General features: G+C 40.8%; 1 protein-coding gene across 3 annotated transcripts in view; it reads left to right on the top strand.

The window, feature by feature from the left end:
* The window catches only part of KHDRBS2 (KH RNA binding domain containing, signal transduction associated 2), a 314,320-nt gene that overhangs the window by 181,718 nt on the left and 111,931 nt on the right, over positions 1-20,671 (top strand). For all 3 annotated transcript variants that reach the window (XM_075202569.1, XM_075202568.1, XM_075202570.1), the window contains one exon: positions 10,046-10,192. In XM_075202569.1, the coding sequence (XP_075058670.1) occupies positions 10,046-10,192 (147 nt within the window). The remainder of the gene's footprint in view (positions 1-10,045; positions 10,193-20,671) is intronic.

Below are 20,671 nucleotides of genomic sequence, written 5' to 3'. Positions count from 1 at the left end.
GCATGATACCATCAACATGAAATGTTATTCAACATGTCACAAAATAAATAACATTTTAGGAACCTTGGTCCAACAATATGCAAACATAAATCAACACAACTCATAGATCACTGAATAAATATACCCCACATTAACTCGGGCACTGTGCATCAGTGAAATGGATTTCACTGGATTGATGCTTTAGGAGACAACTGGTTGCTACAAGTGAATTAGACCATTAACATAAATGCTGTGACAGCAGATAATATAGACCAATCAATCACAATACTTTTAGTGCACTTATACAGAGCATACTTATCACACAAAAATCAGTAGAGATGCAACAAGGAGTAAACCAGCTGTTTCAGATTAGATGCTTTCTAGTTCACTTTATGATATACAGAACTCAAGAGGGTAAATTATAATCCACAGGTTTAAGCGAAGTTTCAGCTGACTCATGAAGCTTATTTACTTGTACAAAGTGAAATCAGTAGTTCACTTAGCAATCCATCTAATGGAATATGCAGCTGTCTCCCAGCAACTGTAGGGTTAAGCAACTTGCAATTCTCTCATCAGCGACCATTTTAGGCAGTTTCACAATAGAATCAAACTTCTGATACACTATAGACAAACTCTTGTGATAAATGATTGCTCTCTATGTCCCAGTCAGTTTGGCTGAAATAAACTTTTCCTTTAGCCAGTGCTATAACACATCTCAACAGCAATGTTATAGTCCCGGGCAGAGGTTTTCATAATACAGTTTGATGTCTCACTTAAATAACTTGAACATAGTAAAGCAAAATAAAGTTATCTGTCTTCATTTGAGTCCTGCTGACATCTCATGGGCAGGGGCAAGTTAGGCCTTTTCCTATACTGCAAAGGTGCTGGCAGCAAACATCCCTCAGGACAACAATTCAGCTATAGCATTCAGTGACTCTTGGTGGGAAGATCCACATTAGCTCAGCCAGCAGTCACACATTACTTCTCTCTCTAGCGAGTCCGTTTTTGGCTCTTCCTCTTTTTCCCAATAATATCCTGAAGCCTTCTAGTACAATATTGGGCTCTATAGAGCAGCCTGGGCTGTATTTTGCTATCTGTCCACCCAAAAATGGCCACCACAATTTGCATTAAACTTGCCAGAGGCACTCTGGGGAACTTTAGTTTTCTGAATGAGTGCATACAGTAATATATCTGTGATTTGCAGGGTTTTACTTATCTCCAGAAGGATATATATACATCAGAGACTGTGCAAAGAAGGGCAACTAAAATGGTGCATGGCCTACATCACACATAACTCGAAAAGACTATAAGATCTTCATATGTATAGTTGGGAGCAGAGAAGGGAAAGGGGGACTTTATAGAAACTTACAAACATATCAAGGGTTTTAAAAAGGTACAGGAGGGAAATATTCTTCAAAAGAGAGACATATTAGAACACAAAGACATGCACTGAAACTGGTGGGAAGTAGGTTCATAGGAAATTTGAGGAAAACTACTTCGCAGAAAGGGTAGTGAATAAGTGGAAAAGCCTTCCATCAGAGGTGTTTTAGGCTAATACAGTAGAACAAATAAAACATGTTTAGGATAGTCATAATGCTATTCTTACAAACAACTAAGGATCAAATAGGATTTGAGGTTACCATATGTTAAAAAAGGTGAGATTAGATGGTCTAAGAGGTTCTTATCTGCCATCAAATTCTATGTTTATCTGTTTCTATGTAGGTTGATGGGAGTGTCAGGTGAGAATACTCACATTCGATGATTTTAATTGGGAGGCAGCCAGCAATATTTTTGCACAGCATTCTGCTTTAATAATTTGATAATAGAAGGCAAGTACATTGTTAAGATCCCTGTTTGTAATGGATAACCGTGGTGAAGTTCCTGGCTTGTTCAGTACTCCTATGATGAATGCCTAAGAGGCAAGTATCTGAAGATGGTGATTCAGACACTTGTGTATAAATTATTTTGTGGAAAAAGTGCGTAACCACCAGATAAGATCACCAAGGTGTAAATGTATCAATCTCCGGTTTTGTCAACTCGCGGGAGTTCGGCGAGATGACAGCTTAAATTTAAAGCGGCGCTGCCTGCGCCACTTTAAATTTAAGCTGTCATCTCGCCGAACTCCCGCGAGTTGACAAAACCGGAGATTGATACATTTACCCCCAAATATGATTTGTGTCAATTGTAACTTCTGAAACACTGTGACTGCACTCTCTGGTACAGATTGAGCATTTTTCTTTTAGACAAACAGCAAGATTGAGCCCCTGTCACACAGTGGATGCATCTAACTGTTCAATCCTAACCGTGCAGCACTTTGGATATTCAAAGTAACTTATGGTTAATGTGCTGGGTATGGAAATAAAAGAGTAAACAGGTCTCCTACATACGATAGACTGAAAGAGTTAGTGAACGCACGTTTAGGGTGCAGATTCCTGTTTAATGGGAAGCTGCAAAATATTTATGTCTATTAAAAGTTTTTTACATATCTGATTGTGATGGCCTATATTTTCTATGGGATGCTTCCAGGTGCACTTCATACAGGAAAGCACATCTAGCCACATTTTGATCAATGCAATTTAAACATAAAACATAAAAACCTTATGGGCAGCATGGTGGCTAAGTGGTTAGCATTTCTGCCTTACAGCACTGTGGTCATGAGTTCAATTTCCGACCATGACCTTATCTGTAAGTAGTTTGTATGTTCTCCCCGTGTTTGCGTGGGTTTCCTCCGGGTGCTCCGGTTTCCTCCCACACTCCAAAAACATACTGGTAGGTTAATTGGCTGTTTACAAATTGACCCCAGTTTGTCTGTCTGTCTGTTTGTATATGTTAGGGAATTTAGACTGTAAGCTCCAATGGGGTAGGGACTGATGTGAGTGAGTTCTCTGTAAAGCGCTGCGGAATCAGTGGCGCTATATAAATAAATGATGATGATGATGAAAACCATCCCACTGTCCCCTCACTTTTTTGATTAACTGAAATCATAATTGAGACTAAAATGAATAGTATTTTAGATGAAACTAAAAATGAATAAAGGGAGTGACCCTAGGGTGGCAGTTGGTAGTACGTTGAAGCGCTGTTTTACTCTTTCCACCATTCGTATTCCCAAACAGATCCAGAAGCTTACAACAGATATTGCAATGTGGTTTTATGGACGTAGTCCAAAAAACTGGAATGTGGATATACTTCTTGATTTACATATTATTGATATTAACTTTATTACCTTTATTGACTTTATTAAATAAATTATCTGTCTATTTACCAGCCATTCATGCTGCAGGATGCTTTATAGTATTCATCTTCTGACTGTTTGCATGTCACACTCTTTAAAAGATAAATAATTGGAACAAAACATTTTTGTAACCAGATACTTTTTTTACTCTTCCTAGGTACACCATTGTCCCACCAGTTCTAAATAGCAAAACCTATTACATATTGAACAGATGTACTGTATATCTGTATGAATACCTATTATCACTTTCACACATAGTGCTGATAGAACTGCCAATTACTGTACATGTAATAAAAAAAAAATAGGTAAATTGCATTTAAAGAATAATTACAGGCATTTGGCAAAATCTACATTTTTTGTTTTGCATTAAAACATTTATGTGTTTGTGGCATGTTGAGCGTTTGCCATATATGAGAAAATGGTTAACGTGTCTAGTAGTATGGGATAGTTACACCCCATCCTCTCACTGGATTGGCTATACGCTTTATAAGGCTTATCAGGCCCAGCATGGAGTAGATTACTAAGTGGAAAGAGAGTAGTTCACTCTGTGGTACCCTCCTCTGCTGGTGGAAATAGTCTATTGTATACAGTAATAGTTTCTATTGTGTACAGCCCCTACACCTTGTATTCTTCAACCTCCTCACTTCAGTTCCTGTGTTAACTTTTTTTATGTTCCTACTCTTGGATCTAATAAAGAACCTCTTAAACAGTACACCTGTCTCCAGACTTCTAATTTGATCCCTACCTTACACAGTATAGTACCTTTTTTCTTGTTCTATTAATCTCCTCCCAACTCTCCCCATGATTCCTAAACAGATTTTAAATTCTTGGCAGACCACACCACTGCACACTGTAGGTAGCATGTTTTGATATTTCAATCCATTTTCTCGTACTCATGAAAGCATATAGCCGTCAGTGCAGGCGAATCGTGATTTACTAGAGTGTAGACATATGTAAGGAAAAAGTTAACCCAGTTTTGCATTCTTAAATGAGGTACATGGAGAGTCGATCAAGACAATGGAATGGTTGGAATCGTTTTTGGATACTTACATTTATTCAGTGCAAGCTACAGCAAAAATATTAGATTTACGTAGTCAATGATATATTAGTTTTATTAGGAGAAGTGGACAGAGTCATCATTTTAGTTTTACTCTTCCAGAAGTCTCAATAATTACAAAATAAAAATTCCAACAAAAATGAGAAGCACAGAAGCTGTAAACGATACATATTACACACTACTTTTACAAATACAGTAGAATATCAAATGTCTGTAAACCCAAATTTGAAAAACATAATTTAAATGAAAGGAGATTATCTAAGGTTGTGTTTCTGAAACACTAGCTTCCTGTTCTAGTTTTTCCATTTTAAATTATTTATAGCAAGTATTTAAATCTGTGTATATTTTTTTAATTATAAACTGATTAAGACTCATGAGGGAAGTGATAAATTATTTTAATCGTCTTTAATGAGAAAGTGCAACAGTGAATTTTACACTGTCAGAAAGGAAGCAACATTTGCATTGCATTAATTTACTGTCTATGATATAAAACAGGAAAGTAAAAGGGTACACTAGAGACTTTTGCAATTGGATTTCTTGATAAATGGGGTAATGGTAGCATAAATTCTCCCACTTTACTTAAATTATCACAATATCTTTAAATGATTGGCAGCACATCATGCTATATATTTTAATTTATTGATTATAGCTGTTCAGATTAGAATTGTGTAGGACTATATTACTATAGTAACACTGTAGAAATTTTGTAACACTTTATAAATCAAATCTAAGCACACACAAGGTAATAAAAATATGATACAAATCTTTAGGTTCTAGAATTATACGAGGTTTGTATGAAAAAATACATGCATACTTGCCTGCTCTCTCAGAATGTCAGCGTAAAGAAGAACAAGGAGTTTTGGAAGTGATGATATGGCCCCCACAGAATCCTGATCTCAACATAATTGAGTCTGTCTGGGATTACATGAAGGGACAGAAAGATTTGAGCAAGCCTACATCCACAGAAGATCTGTGGTTAATTCTCCAAGATGTTTAGAACAACCTCCCTGCAGAGTTCCTTCAAATACTGTGTGCAAGTGTGCGTAGAAGAATTGATGCTGTTTCGAAGGCAAAGGGTGGTCACACCAAAGATTGCTTTGATTTAGATTTCTTTTCTGTTCATTCACTTTGCATTTTGTTAACTGATAAAATTAAACTATTAGCACTTCTATTTTTAAAAGCATTCTTAATTTGCAGCATTTTTTCCACACCTGCCTGTATCTTTTGCACAGTATTGTATGCATAAATTATCAGTGCTGCCCAATCTAAATTTACTGGTGCTGTCAATAGGGATGAGTCTCTAGTAGTACCCTCCCAAAAGCTAGAAAAAAATAGGAAAAGTCCCCCAAGGTGCACTGAATATTGTTGTGTAATTACGAAATGTGCATGTAAAATTGAAATAGTGTGCAATTGGTTTCAGTGACAGCCTAATGATCCTGTGAAATTTAGTGTAAGGTAGGGTATTAGAAGCCCCTTCCCACACACTTACCTTCCTCGATCGGCAGACTTCTCTGTCTGTCTTGCTGGCTGCACACGTGCATGTCTGGTGATATGCTCCCACATATGCCATAATGTTAACAGTATTAAAGGGAGGATGGGAGGAATGGATCTGGAGGATGCGCGGCCGGATCAGACACAATGAAACAGGCAACTGGACACTCTCCCGCCCTAAATGCATGCCTGCCACAGTGACCCAGTGGTTAGCATTGCTCCCTCACAGCACAGGGATCATGGGTTAGATTATGGCTAGAATAAGTGTTTAATTTGTGTTTTCTCCCCGTGTTTTTATTGGTTTTGTTTGGGTGCTCTGATTTTTTTCCCACAATCTAAAAACATACTGATAGGTTAATCATTAGTGGGATAGGGACTGAAGATTAAATATTCTCTTTACAGCACTGTATAAGTAAATAATAAGGACAGAAATAAGAGTGTGGTGAAATAAACCTCATGCCATGGAAAGTTATTCCCATATCCCTGCCGTAATCCAATGATCTAATTCTAGCTCTCAAAACAAGTATTTCCGAAACTAATGTCTCATCATACTAATCAATGTCACAAGATAATTTTTGATACTTTTACATACTCATGCATGCATATTGGCAAGGAATCATAAATAATTGATTTCTTACATTTTCAGAACACAAACAAGCAAATAAATCTTGTTGTTTCCTCCTCTGTTGATAAAACTCAACCAGTTCCATATGCATCCAGTGCAAAATCCTCTGTTAGGATCTTGAACCTATCCAGTTTGTTTACTGTAATCTCCTTGTTGCTGGCATTCTTACCACTTAACTATTCACTCTCCTATCTGTTCTACAACAATTTCTGGAACCATTATATTCCCCACTATCAGATGGCTCCCTATCAAACTCCATATTTACAGTACAAAATCCAAGCCATTGGAGCAATCTCTGGTCCCTAGATGATGTCAGTGAAACTTGGGAAATCAATCAACATTACTCTTGTTTATCAAAGTAATATTGTTTTCTTTGTTAAACCATTGCTGTTCAAAAGACCCACCTGCAGTGTTGCACTGACCACTGCTTAATGATCAAAACAGGGATCCTCCAGGAGTTACCATTCAACAGCAGGCAATCACAAGTGTTTTCCAACAATGGCCATTTGTGATTGGCTGGCAGTGAAGGGAGTCCCTGAGACTCCTGGCTTTGATTAGATTGCTGCAGTCAGCACCCATCTATAACTACCTGCACCTCCCACAAATTTAGTATGTATTATGCAAAGTCCAGTGGTGACCTGGAAATATGCAGCCTAAGCTGACTGTTAGCAATACAAGTTACACTATACGTACAAAAGTATTCGGACACTTGACCATTACACCAACAGGGACTGTAATGACTTTGTATTCAAATACATATACTTTAATATGGAGTTGGCCCTCCTTTTGCAGCTATAACATCTTCCACTCTTCTTGGAATTTGTGCCCATTCATTCTGTAGACCATTTATGAGGTCAGGCACTGATGTTGGACAATAAGGCCTGGCTTGCAATCTCCGCTCCAGTTCATCCCAAAGATGTTTGATGGGGTTGAGGCCAGGTCTCTGTGCGGCCAGTCAATTTCTTCCTCACCAAACTCCTCAAACCATGTCTTTGTAGTCCTTGCTTTGTGCACTAGGTTACAGCCATGTTGGAATAGAAAAGGGCCTTCCCCAAACTGTTGTTACAAAGTTGGAAGCATAGTATTGTCCAAAATGACTTAGTACGCTGAAGCATTAAGATTGCCCTTCACTGGAGATAACGGAGCACAAGACTGAATTCCCTAGGGGGATAATTTTTTTGTAGGACCCAATCCCTAGTAAAAACCAGCCCCATGCTGATAGAACTAGGGATCTTCCCACACCCTTGGTGCAGTGGGTGTTGAGTAATTAAGTATAGTAAAGAGTTAATAATCTATTTTGTCTATGATGATGCACTTATAACTGGGAGATTTTTCCACTTCCTGACCTCAGAGCATAAGTGATCTCCCAGTTATAAGTATATTTGTACAGCCTCTAAAAGCTCATTTACAATGGGAGCTCTTAAGCTAGGCTAGTAACATCTATTAGTGATTTTTATTTTCTGAAGGCTAGCACTGCTTACAGATGAAGTTGCCGATGGTCCTGGTGCCATCCTTATGATTAGGTGACAAAATAAAGAGTGTTGTGGGGGGGGGGGTATCTATATTTTCTCTGATGTACTACAGTCTCTAGTGGTTCCTCAATTGCCTGAATGCCGAACATGCTGAAACACTTAAAACAGCCTAGACATGCTGAGACCTGTAGTGCACCATGGACAAATGGATTATTAACTCTTTATTTTACTTAAATACCCCAAACCCACCACATCAGATGTGTGGGAAGAGTCTTAGTGCTCTCATCATGTGGCTGGTTATAACTAGGGAGTAAAGCCTGGTGCTGACTGGCCTAGGGATGATTTGGTATTATGTCAAGAAGACCCCATACTGTGGGTTTCCCTGCTATATTTCAACCAGCCCAGGCTGGCATACCCTAGTGCTAGTATTGGCAATTTCTTGGGGATCCCACGTTTTTTTTATCCTCCTGATTATGCCCATTTTAACATAGGGTGGCAGCACTAGGGCAGGTTAGCCCTTTTGGGGGGTCGGTGATTTATTATTAGTTATAGTTATTATTATTATTTTTTTAAAAAAACATACAAGGACCGTGCTTCTGACCATTGACCAATGGTGAAACCGTTGTAGCAGATATGCCTTCCAAGAAGCACTCTACATATGTAGTAAGGTGTGTGGAATGTCCTTACTGTACTCAGTTGACAAAAAAGACAAAAGAAAAGAAAATGCGTGCACAAGGTATTTATTGGTATCATACCAATAAAGCAGAAATCCATGTTTTAAATGTGGGAAATTTGTAAACCATGGAGTGTGTCTTGTGCACACATTTTCTTTTTCCCTTTTTGTGAATTGTTGTCATGGGTGGGTGCAGCCCCCGGTAATAATTATTTATATATATATATTACTTTGATGAATTATTAGAAAAAATATGGGGTGGGGGGGGGGGGGTTGTGACTACACTCAGAGCAGTGTGTAAGTTTCTGTACTCCGTTTACATCAGCCTTCTGCTTCCCTCCCTGATTTCGCCTTTCAACACTTAGAGGTGCAATGGGGAGTTTTGGACCTACATCCAACTCTAAATGAGGTCCCTATTGTGCTTTTCAGTGCTGAGGCATTAATAACATAGCTTAATATTAACATTCTTAATATGGACATTCTTCAGTCTGTATTGTAAGTCCATACTAGTATAACTATAAATTTATGTTTTTTGTATGAAATAATTCATTGTATGATCTCTGTTCAAGACAATGTAAAAAAACAATTGCAGTCCAAATGCCACCTCTATGCCTCATACGTTTACACATAGTATATGGATAAAACCTATAGTAATAATTAACCTAATTCCCCAGTTGAATATTTCACTGTCTCCACAATATAAGAATGATAATTCATTTACAAAGATACTCCCAGGAATAGATTCCTCCAACCTTCTACTAAGGCACTTACCAAGCACAAAGCTGCTTAGTCATCTGGATTGAAATAGCAATTTGTGGATTGCAGTTGTATTGTGATCCCATTTACCACTTTAACTACTCTAACATTTAGGTATATTGGACAGCCTTTTTGGATTAGAACAAATTATTATTATTATTGTTATTACTATTATATCATTGCAGAACGTCCACCAAATATAAAGTCTATTCAGACGAGACCAAGTTTCCACATGTATCTTCCACATTCATTGTAATCCCCACAGTGATATTGTGTGTTTGAGCTTAAAGTGTTCCTGCACTAGTCACTGATCTGATTCACCTTCACAGCTCGGGAAATATATTCAAATAAAACAGATTCACATATAGCAGCACTCAAGTGATCTATTTTATTAAAAGTCCATGTGGCCATATTTCTATTTAGTAATTAAAATACAAAATAATAAATGTGACTTTACTTTATCTTTGTATTTCTAAATTTCAAATTTGAATTATTTAAATCTCTAAGAATAAGCTGTAAGAATAAAGAGAAGAACTTGCATGCAACTATCTACATTTGTTTGAAATGCTATAAAATATTATAAATGTATATAATTGTCGTTTTTTTTGCTTGAACACATATTAGTTTGAAAATTTCTATGCTCTGCCTACTACATTCAATCCTCAATTGGTTCTATATTTATAGCTCTGTGTGAGCGTGCCCTTTTGCTGTAAATCAATGCAAAATATGAGGACTCATTTCTATAAATGTCATCTTTCAGGAAGAAGAGTTAAGGAATAGCGGAGAGGCAAAATATGCACACTTGAGTGATGAACTTCACGTATTAATTGAAGTGTTTGCTGCTCCTGGAGAAGCATATTCACGTATGAGTCATGCTTTGGAAGAGATTAAAAAATTCCTTGTTCCAGTAAGTATCAGCAATCTGTCAGCTTAATAATTTACAGTATATATATATATATATATATATATATATATATATATATATATATATATATATTATATATATAAAAACATTGTCATTATATATTATCATCAGAAGTTATCTTTGTCCGGACTGTTATAAATCGTGATACATTTCTATTATATGCAGGATTATACCATCAACATGAAATGTAATCTCAGTTGTCTTTAAGAATATACTATGTGTAACAATCAAAAGAGGACCACGGTGTCAGAGGCATATAGCAGACCAGTGGCATCAAAAGCAACTGGCAGACCACCAGTATATTCACGAGCAACAGATACTTAAGAGACTACAAACATAGAACCAAGAAAAACATTTATTTCCAAAATACAAAATTCCAGGTTTAGGAATAATGGTAGAAAGAGATTTGGACTGTGACAATAAAGAGACAAATGGAGACTCTGGTTAGGCTGGAAGATTAGCAGACACATGCTAAGGTCAAACTGCATGGGCAACAGACAGTGCCTATGAGGCTCTATTTGTTAAGTATAGAAAAGCCCTATTTATGGTAAAAACACCTGTTTTTTTTATATACCAATGGAGATGAGAGTCTGCAATTTTAGTTCTACTGACCATGCGTGAACCGATGTGCATATCTATGTTGACTGGCCATAGAAGTGGTAAGTTAAGTCTTACCACTTCTTGTCGGTATCGCTAGGAAGTTTTCTATCACTGCAGTAAGCTGCGATAGAAACCATCCCTATCTCCAGTTTTTAATAAACTGACCCTATGGTAGGGTAGGCAAAGAGACAGACAAATGGAGACAAGGAACTCTTTGCCATGAAGCTCACCCTTGAAGTATGGAGATTTATTCTGCAGAGACAATTTACACTGATCCCAAAAACTTAGTGTCTGCAGACATCCCAACCCATGGCTTGGCAGATGTGCTCTGTTTTTTTTACATGTTTCAACTTATATATAACTTTCAGACCAGGGAATAAGCATCAGAATGGTGTCACATTGTCCTGGTCACGTGAGCTTGAACCAGATGCTGATTCAGCAAAACTGCCTTACACGTGACCTAAAATATCTTTTGTCACCTCATTGATTCCTTCTGATCTCCTCGTGGATAGACCTGCATTGTGCCTAGACTATGGAAGAAACTTCTGCTGTGGGCACCATTCTCCTGTTTTCTGGGAAGTAGCAGGTCTTGTAAAACTGTTGAACTCATTTCACCGGACTACCATTGGCTAGCTCTTTTTCCAGGATGAGAGAGACTTTGTATCTGATTATTCAACAATTATTTGGGTAGGGATAGAGAGCATCTCTAAAATGGTCCACTTCATTCCATTGATTGATCTTCCTTGTGCTCTTACTTTGGCTGCCCTGTATTTTAAAGAAATATTTGGACCTAATAAATATCCTCAGGAGATTGTATCAGATCGCAGAGAACAATTAATCTATGTTCTGGAGATCAGTGTGCAAACATTTGAGGATCCGGTTCAACTTTTTTTATAGTCTATCATTCCCTGTCAAATGGACAAACAGAACGATTAAATCAAGCTATGGAAACTTTTCTTAGAGTCTAAGGGCGTGTTTCAGCTTGGAACGCAGTGTGAACTCAATTTGCATTTAAATAAATTGCACAGAACTTGCACACACATTCGCCCGGATTAAAGTACAAGAATGTCTCAACAAACATCTCCAATTGAATATGATTATAAGTACGCTCTGGCTATAGTTATCGTATGCAGACAGACAAAACAGACTGCGGGTAAATGCATTTACATATGTGCAATATAAAGGCTCATCAGAACACATGCCAAAATACAATTATATTAAATAAATTAACCTAATCATTAATAAAAATATATTCATTTTTTTTACATGAAATGCATGACTCAAGTTCTTCATGCATACAGTACATAAAATGCATGTTTTACTTGCAATCACATATTCTGGCATGCATAACTGTCTGTCATCACTATCAGTCGGCACTTACACTTGCCCTGTAGATGGTACAAATGATACGCTAAAAAACAGGTACCTAAGAGATGCCCAGAGCTTGAATCTGATGAATGTGCATGCACTTGCCTCCGCGCACCTTTTCTGTCCATTGCCTATGTGCATCTACCCCTTCACACCCCCATTTCCCTTTAAAGTCGTAGGCAGTCAGAAGTGTAATTTGCGTTTGGACCTGCATTGCATGCAATTGTGTTCACTGATGTAAGATCCATTTCTGAGCATGTGCAGAGCAATTTCACTAAATATATTGTTTACAACAGGACTTTTGTCCGAAGATGAATCAGGCCCTATATTTCCTCTAACCAAGACAACTGGGTACACATTTGTTCATGGGCAGAATTCACCCACAATAATCAATTTCATGACACTTCCCTTATCTACTTCCTTTTTCATTGTATATCCCATTGTAGATCCCTTCATGCTAAAGCTTTCTTCCTTACCATCAGCTGAATTGCCAGTGATCAGCTCATTATGTCCATATCTCTCTAATATTTAGTCTGATGTTGAGTAAAATGTCAAGAAATCATCCACACCACTGTTCTCATGATGAAAATAGTAGATTGAGTTTGGTTGTCAACTCAGAACCTACAACTAAAAGTACCCTGCATGAAGCATATCCTAAGGCAGTGGATTCCAAACTTTTTCAGTTCAAGGCACCCTTAGGGCCTCCATAATTTTTTCAAGGCACCCCTAAGCCAAAATAATTACCAAGTAGTCCCCCACCTTGCTTACTACTGGTCCTGGCCGAGGCACCCTTGTGAGATCGCCAAGGCACCCCAGGGAGCCTAGGCACACAGTTTGGGAACCACTGTCCTAAGGCACTATGGTCAATTCATTTGAGGTTAGGCAGATTCTAGGCTTTTCCTGGAGAAAATTAATTTTTAATGGATTGGAAGGGTTACAGTCCAGAAGAATGTGCTTGGGTTGATGCAATTGATGTTTATGCTCCAGGGGGTATGTGTATCAAGTTGCGGATTTTCCAGTTGGTTTGGAAAGTGGAGATGTTGATTATAGCAACCAGATTCTAGTTATAATTTATTTAGTGCATTCTACAAAATGATAGCTAGAATCTGGTTGCTATAGGCAACATCTCCTTTTTTTTTTAACCCGCTGAAAACTCGCAGCTTCATACATTTGCCCCCAGGTTTCTTAAATAAATTGTATGTAAAATTTCCCAACAAGCCTTTTTTAGTGTGTTCAGAGTCCACCGTTAAGAGAAGTGATACCATTGTGAGTCATGTAAGTCCCTCCAGTCCTCCGGCAGGCAGGGATTTGACTTCCATAGCATTTTCAACCACTGGAAAGTCCCCATCTGGGATTTTTGGGGCCCATGCGCACATGCCCATCTTTTAAAGATGTGGTCACACAACTGCATCAATCATTGGTCTATCTATCCCATTTTCCCAGGTTTGTTTAAAGTAAATGTGACTAGGGGGGGACCAGATTTCCAACAACTACTGAAAGTTAGGTGTAAGGCTGGAACAGTCCCAATGCATTTCTGGAATGTGGTTTACATTTGTTAACCTGTTGTGCTTTTTCTATTAATGTGCTCCATATATACAATTTCTGAAGTGGAGCCAATAATAAATAACCGTTTTGCAACAAGCTGGTGCATAACAGGGCCTCATTAAAAAATCCCTTACAGTGCTTTTATAAAGAAAGCAGGAATCACTCAACTCTTTCCCACAGAGGAAGGAAGTAGACTATGTGATGGAGATTGTACGGCTCTCCTTCTCTAATCTCAGATGTGCTGCTGGCACAGTGACCTCGCTACTTTGTACAGAGGGGAAGGTCATGTTATGTGGATGTTGGCTGCTCCAGGCAAATAAGAGGATTGAGTTATTATAATTATAGTATACTTATATAGCGCAAATCATATTGCAAAGAGCTGTAATGAGAATATGTAATCATTTCCATCAGTCCCAGCTTACATTCTGAATTCCCTTCCACACACAAACACTAGAGTCCATTTATGTTAGAAGCCAATTAGCCTACCAGTATGTTTTTGGACTGTGGGAGGAAACCAGCGGAATCCCACACAAACACAGGGAGAACATAAAAACTCCAGATAAAACCCTGGATGGAATCATACTCATGATCAAAGATCTATGAGGCAGCAATGCTAACCACTCTGCCACCTTGCTATAAGTGCTGCCTAGAATTATTCTCTGTTTTATGACCCACTGTTCTCTACATGCTGCTCCAGTTTTCAGTAGGAATGGTAAAAGCAGTGGGGCATAACGCTAGGAATAAGAACTTGGGCCGATGGGGCATGAAGAAGAGAAAAGGAATGACGTACATAAAGCAGGAAGGCGTTAAGGACTGCATGTGAAAGATTGGCCTAGAGGCTATTAAGCAGGCACTTAAACACAGAGGTCCTGTTTTCTAGTTCTTGTTAAAATAGAGTGCCCCACCCAATTAAATACAAACTGCACCTGTATTTATTTTGGTAACCGAAAGGAAATGTCTTGTTCTATTATGCTTTAGAATGCAGTGGGGATAGTTTTTGCATTTCTAAATTACAAAAACAGACAGTTTATTTAAGCCAGTGTACCATACATATATTCAATCATGTGAATGGAAAATTGGTAATATATGCTGACCTAAATCAGTTCTATTTTCTCAACTTTTGCTGACAGGGAGGTGACATGATGATTTCACTATACACAAACCCAGTATTCAGGTATCCCTAACAGTTCATGTTTTCTACATCTCTTTTCTGGAGCACAGGTGTATTCACTGCTGACTGACACATTTTGAAAGATCCACAGGTGGTACTAATTATTTCACTTCTGACCTGGAATACCTGCACTGTTAGGGGTAGCCGAGGACTGGGTTTAGGAAAAAAAGGCACTGTTAGTACAGCGTGGCAGCCCTCATGTTTGCAAGTGATTGAAACTTTTCCACATGTCCCACACTGTTTGGTTCTCAGTGCACGTTTGGGCATCCCTTCAATACCATATGCAAGCTCTCTGACTCACCTGTTAATTATTCTCAGCCGTCAACCGTATCCAGGCAGTTAGGGATGTGACAACGCCAAGCCATTCATACCCAGGCTATCACAGGAGAACATACCTGCATGCCATATATAACAGTTGGAGAGGCAATTTTTCATCCCTGCCATTTTGTGATTTAGGATCTCAGCAGAGTACTGAGCTTCTATATTGCTGTAATATCCTTGTATGTTTTTTGAGACATCTCTTAGTCTACAGTCTGCCCTCCATTCTATTCTTTTATTCTACATTGTCTGCCACACTCTTACCCTCCGCTTCTTCTATGATGTTGCCTACTACATCACAAGTAACCAGAAGCCAAGTTCAACATCTAACCCAATCTAAAACAAGGGGCAAGTGTCAGGAACCCCTCTAGCCAGTACAACAACACCCAGAGTCTGCTCCGAAAGTCTGGCCACTGACTAACAAAGGGTTGAGTGATGTGTACCAGCTGTGGAGAACCCAGGAGCAGAGGGTTATGGCAGACAGCGTATCCAAAGAACAGGCCGAGGTCAGGGGTCACTTGCTAGATAGAATCGTCAGAAAACACACCAGGGGTCGGGGTCACGAGCAAATCAGCAGTATCAGAGGTTCAAGCCAGAAGGTCAAGGGCACTGGCAAAAAGACAAGTCCAAGGTACAGGTAGGGGTCATACACGGCAAACGGAGGTCCAAAGGTTAACACCAACAGCACAGTAGCAGGCACCAACACAGAAGTCTGGAAGCTATAACCGGCAGGGAGGCTAAGCCATCATCCCTGCCTTAAATACTCAATGTGACCAATGAGAGCCTAACTCTGAAACCGCCCCCAGCCTATGCCTAATAAATAAAATATTCCTAATTAGCCCACAGGCTAGTTTCTTTAATTGCGCACGCGCCCGGTTGTTCTCCGTTGCCAGGACGCGGCGCTATGTCTTTCAGCATCCCGACCGTGGCCTAGGCAACGGCCGGGACGAGCCCTGGAAATGATGTCCCGGTCGTCATAGCGACGGCCGGGACGCCTGTGAGAGAGTCGCGGCGGCTGGGTACCGCCGCCGCGGCTGGGTACCGCCGCGGCTCGTAACAGTACCGCCCCTTGAGGAGGGGTCAAGGCACCCCGACATCCAGTTTTTCCAGGGAATTGCTTGAATAATTCCTCAATGAGTTTGCGGGCGTGCAGGCGTCTCCATGGAATCCAAGATCTTTCCTCTGGGCCACCATCTTTCCATTGAACTAAGAAATGGATTTGCCCCTGGACCTTTTTGTAGTCCAGAATCTTCTCCACCAAGAATTTTTTGTGACCTTCCGGAATGACAGGCTGAAATTTCCATAAGTAACGTAGCCTAGACTTGCGTGCAGGGATAGCAGGCTTCAGGAGAGAACAATGAAAAGTATTCGACATCCTAAGTGACTGAGGAAGCTTTAGCCTGAAGGCGACAGGATTGACCTGTTTGGTGATCAGGAATGGGCCAATAAATCTAGGGCCCAGTTTTTTGCAGGGCTGTTTGAGCTTGATATTGCGGGTGGATAACCAGACTTTTTGCCCCACCTTAAGCGAACAGTCCTTCCAATGGCGGTCTGCAAATTTTTTAGACTGGAAAGAGGCCCGTACTAATGCAGTATGCATTTTTTTTCCAAACAGATTTGAGGTATGAAGCTGTGGAACTGATCTCCGGAAGGCCAGGAGAGTTGAGCAGGGACAAGGAATTGGATCTTGGATGGAAGCCAAAGTTACAGAAAAAAGGAGAGGTTTGGGTGGAGGAATAAGATTCCTTTTTAATATATGCGAACTCAGCCCACGGAAGCAATGATGACCAATTGTCTTGAAACTCTGTAGTGTATAAACGTAGAAACTGTTCCAATGACTGGTTCACTCTTTCAGTCTGCCCATTGGATTGATGATGATAGGGTGAGGAGAGACTGATGTTAATCCCCAGAAGACTACAGAAGGACTTCCAGAACTAGGCAACAAATTGGGAACCCCGGTCCGAAACAATATCAGTGGGTAGGCCATGCTGTACAAATAGCACAGCCAGATCCTGAGCGCTAGGAAGCTTTGTCAATGGAACAAAATGGGACATTTTGCTGAACCGGTCCACTATCACCCAAATAGTGTTGTTTCCTGAAGAATATGGCAGATCCACAATAAAATCCATTGATAGATGTGTCCAGGGTTTCATAGGCGTAGACAAAGGCATAAGTGGACCTGAAGGAGAGATTTTGAAGGTTTTATTTTTTGCGCAATCTTCACAAGTGCGGACAAAGCTCTCAACATCAGAGTACAGTGAAGGCCACCATACTGAACGTGTCAAGGGTTTTAGAGATACCCGGATGCCCGGCCGATTTATTCTCATGGACCTCAGAGAGGACAGCTCTACGAAGATGCACCGGCACAAAAAGGTGCCCCGCTGGTGTTTCAGCTGGGGCTATCTTCTGAAATTGACGTATGGTGTTTCCTAAGTCCTGGGTCAACCCAACCTGAATGATAGAAGCCGGAATTATAGGTGGTGATTCACCAGTGGGTAGTTGATGAGGTAGAAAGCTCCTGGACAAAGCATCCGCCTTTGTATTCTTAGAACCAGGTCTGTAGGTTAAGACAAAATTGAAACGGGTAAAGAATAAGGCCCATCAAGCTTGTCTGGAGTTTAACTGTTTGGCAGACTCAATGTACAACAGGTTTTTATGATCAGTAAAGACTGAAATTGTATGAACTGCTCCCTCAAGCCAGTGACGCCACTCCTTAAACGCCCACTTGATTGCCAGGAGTTCCTGATTGCCCACATCGTAGTTGACTTCGGCAGCCGAAAACTTGCGTGAAAAGAAGGCACATGGATGCAGTTTATGATCACCGGGGTCCCTCTGGGATAAGAGAGCACCAGCGCCTACTTCCGAGGCATCCACTTCCAGAATAAATGGCAACTGCGGATTAGGATGCTTGAGGAGCGGAGCAGTAGTAAACGCATTCTTAAGAGCTTCGAATGATGCATTGGCCTCTGGTGACCAATTACAGGGATCCGCCCCTTTGCGGGTAAGAGCAGTGATGGGAGCCCCTAGATCAGAAAAAGCCTGAGTGAATCTCCGATAGTAATTTGCGAAGCCCAGGAATCTTTGGATTGCTTTCAGATTCGTGGGACGTACCCACTCCAGGATGGCTTGGACTTTACTAGGATCCATAGAAAATCCATCGGGAGAAATTACGTATCCTGGGAATGACACTTTCTTGACATCAAATTCGCACTTTTCAAGTTTAGCGAAAAGATGATGCTCTTTGAGTTTAAGCAGGACCTGTTTGACATGATTACGATGTTGAGGGAGAGACTGAAAATATATCAGGATGTCATCCAGATATACTACCACGAAATGACCCAGGAACTCACGGAGAACCTCGTTAATGAGATCCTGGAAGACTGCAGGCGCATTACACAGGCCGAAGGGCATGACCAAATACTCATAATGGCCAGATTGAATGTTGAAGGCTGTCTTCCACTCATCGCCCTCCCTGATGCGTATGAGATTGTAGGCGCCACGGAGATCAATCTTGGTGTATGTGGTAGCATCCCTCATCTGGTCAAACAGGACAGAGATGAGCGGGAGCGGATATGTGTTTTTGATGGTGATCTTGTTCAGACCACGAAAGTCGATGCACGGGCGTAGACTACCGTCCTTTTTAGACACTAAAAAACACCCCGCTCCTACAGGAGACCTTGAAGGTCTGATGAACCCTTTCTGCAAGTTTTCCTCCACATAATCTTGTATTGCCTTAGTTTCAGGGCCAGAAAGTGAGTATAACCTTCCTTTGGGCAACTTGGATCCTGGAAGTAAATCAATGGCACAAACGAAGTCTCTATGCGGAGGTAGAGAATCAGCCGCCTTCTTGGAAAACACGTCCTGGAATTCACAATATACAGAAGGCAGTTGATCCGGTAGTGGCTGCAGGAGCCGAAGAGACATGGCCAAACAATTTTGAGAACAGTGAGTACTCTAACGAGTAATTTCTCCAAGATTCCAGTCGATCACTGGATTATGGAGGTGGAGCCAGGGATGACCCAGAATTAGAGGAACAGAAGGGCAATCAATGAGGAGAAGAGACAGGGTCTCGGAATGAAGACACCCAACTGTAAGTTGTAATGACAGCGTCGTGAAGGAAATCCTGCCTCCGGGTAGGGGACCCCCATCCAAACCACAGACAGTGATAGCGGAATTCATTTTCATGAAAGGGATTCCAATGGACTTGGCAAAACTGATATCCAGAAAGTTGCCTGCGGCACTGCTATCAATAAATGCTGAAATGACAGAGGAGTGTGATCCACAGGAAAGATGAGTGGGAACTAATAATGCATTTTTGGAAGAAATTAAGTGCAGACCTAGATGAATCTCTTCCACCTTCTCTAGGCCTGATCTTTTCCCGACTTGTTGGGACAGGAGCGCAGAAGGCCTAAGGTGCGTCTCATAGTTCTCTCTTCCTGGAAGAGGCGATAGGCGCCTAGCTGCATAGGTTCCGCAGCTTCCATATTAGAAAGAAGCACAGAAAGGAATGTACTGGGAGTGGGTGCTTCCTTCTCAGCTCTTCTTTCCTTGAGGCGTCTATCAATTTTGATTGTGAGCTGCATATGTCCCTCCAGGGAAGTAGGTGAAGGGTACTGTACCAGGGAATCCTTTATTTGCTCTGATATCCCCAAACGGAACTGGCTGCATAAAGCTGGGTCATTCCACTCACTGTCAGTGGACCAGCACCGGAATTCGGCAGTGTATTCTTCTGCAGAACGTCGGCCCTATTTTAGGGATCTGAGGTGGGCCTCAGCGGAAGCTACCCGATCCAGGTCATCATACAGGAGGCCTAGGGCTTCAAAAAAAAAAATCCACATACCTCAGCGAAGGACTATCGGAAGGCAAGCTGAAGGCCCAGGACTGAGGGTCCCACTGAAGCAACAAAATCACTATACCCACTCTTTGTTGTTCAGAGCCGGAGGAGCGGGGTGGGAGACGGAAGTAAAGTTTACAACTATCCTTAAAGTTACGGAAGAGACTTCTGTCCCCAGAGAATCGATCCGGCAAGTTCAGCTTGGGCTCCACGGCAGGAGCTGACGGGTTTTGCTGGACTTGGACTTGCGCGGCTCTGGTGGCCTCTACCTGAGCAGACAGACGTTGAACCAGATTCTCAACCATTTGTGAGATGGATTGGATCTGACCTGCCAGAACTTGGGCTGGAGAAAGATTCGCCCCATTATCATCCATGGAAGTGAATTCTCCAAAGATTATGGCCGGTTATAATGTCAGGAACCCCTCCAGCCAGTACAACAACACCCGGAGTCTGCTCCGAAAGTCTGGTGTTCACTGGAGCCCCTAGTGGTGGGGACAGACTTGGCCGCAGACTAACAGAGGGTCGTGTGATGTGTACCAGCTGTGGAGAACCCTGGAGCAGAGGGTTATGGCAGACAGCGTATCCAGAGAACAGGCCGAGGTCAGGGGTCACTTGCTAGATAGAA

This window comes from Mixophyes fleayi, chromosome 3 (genome assembly GCF_038048845.1).
Source record: "Mixophyes fleayi isolate aMixFle1 chromosome 3, aMixFle1.hap1, whole genome shotgun sequence".
Lineage (NCBI taxonomy): Eukaryota > Metazoa > Chordata > Amphibia > Anura > Limnodynastidae > Mixophyes > Mixophyes fleayi.
The sequence above is the reverse complement of the archived record's forward strand: the minus strand, read 5'-3'. Positions and strand labels throughout refer to the sequence as shown.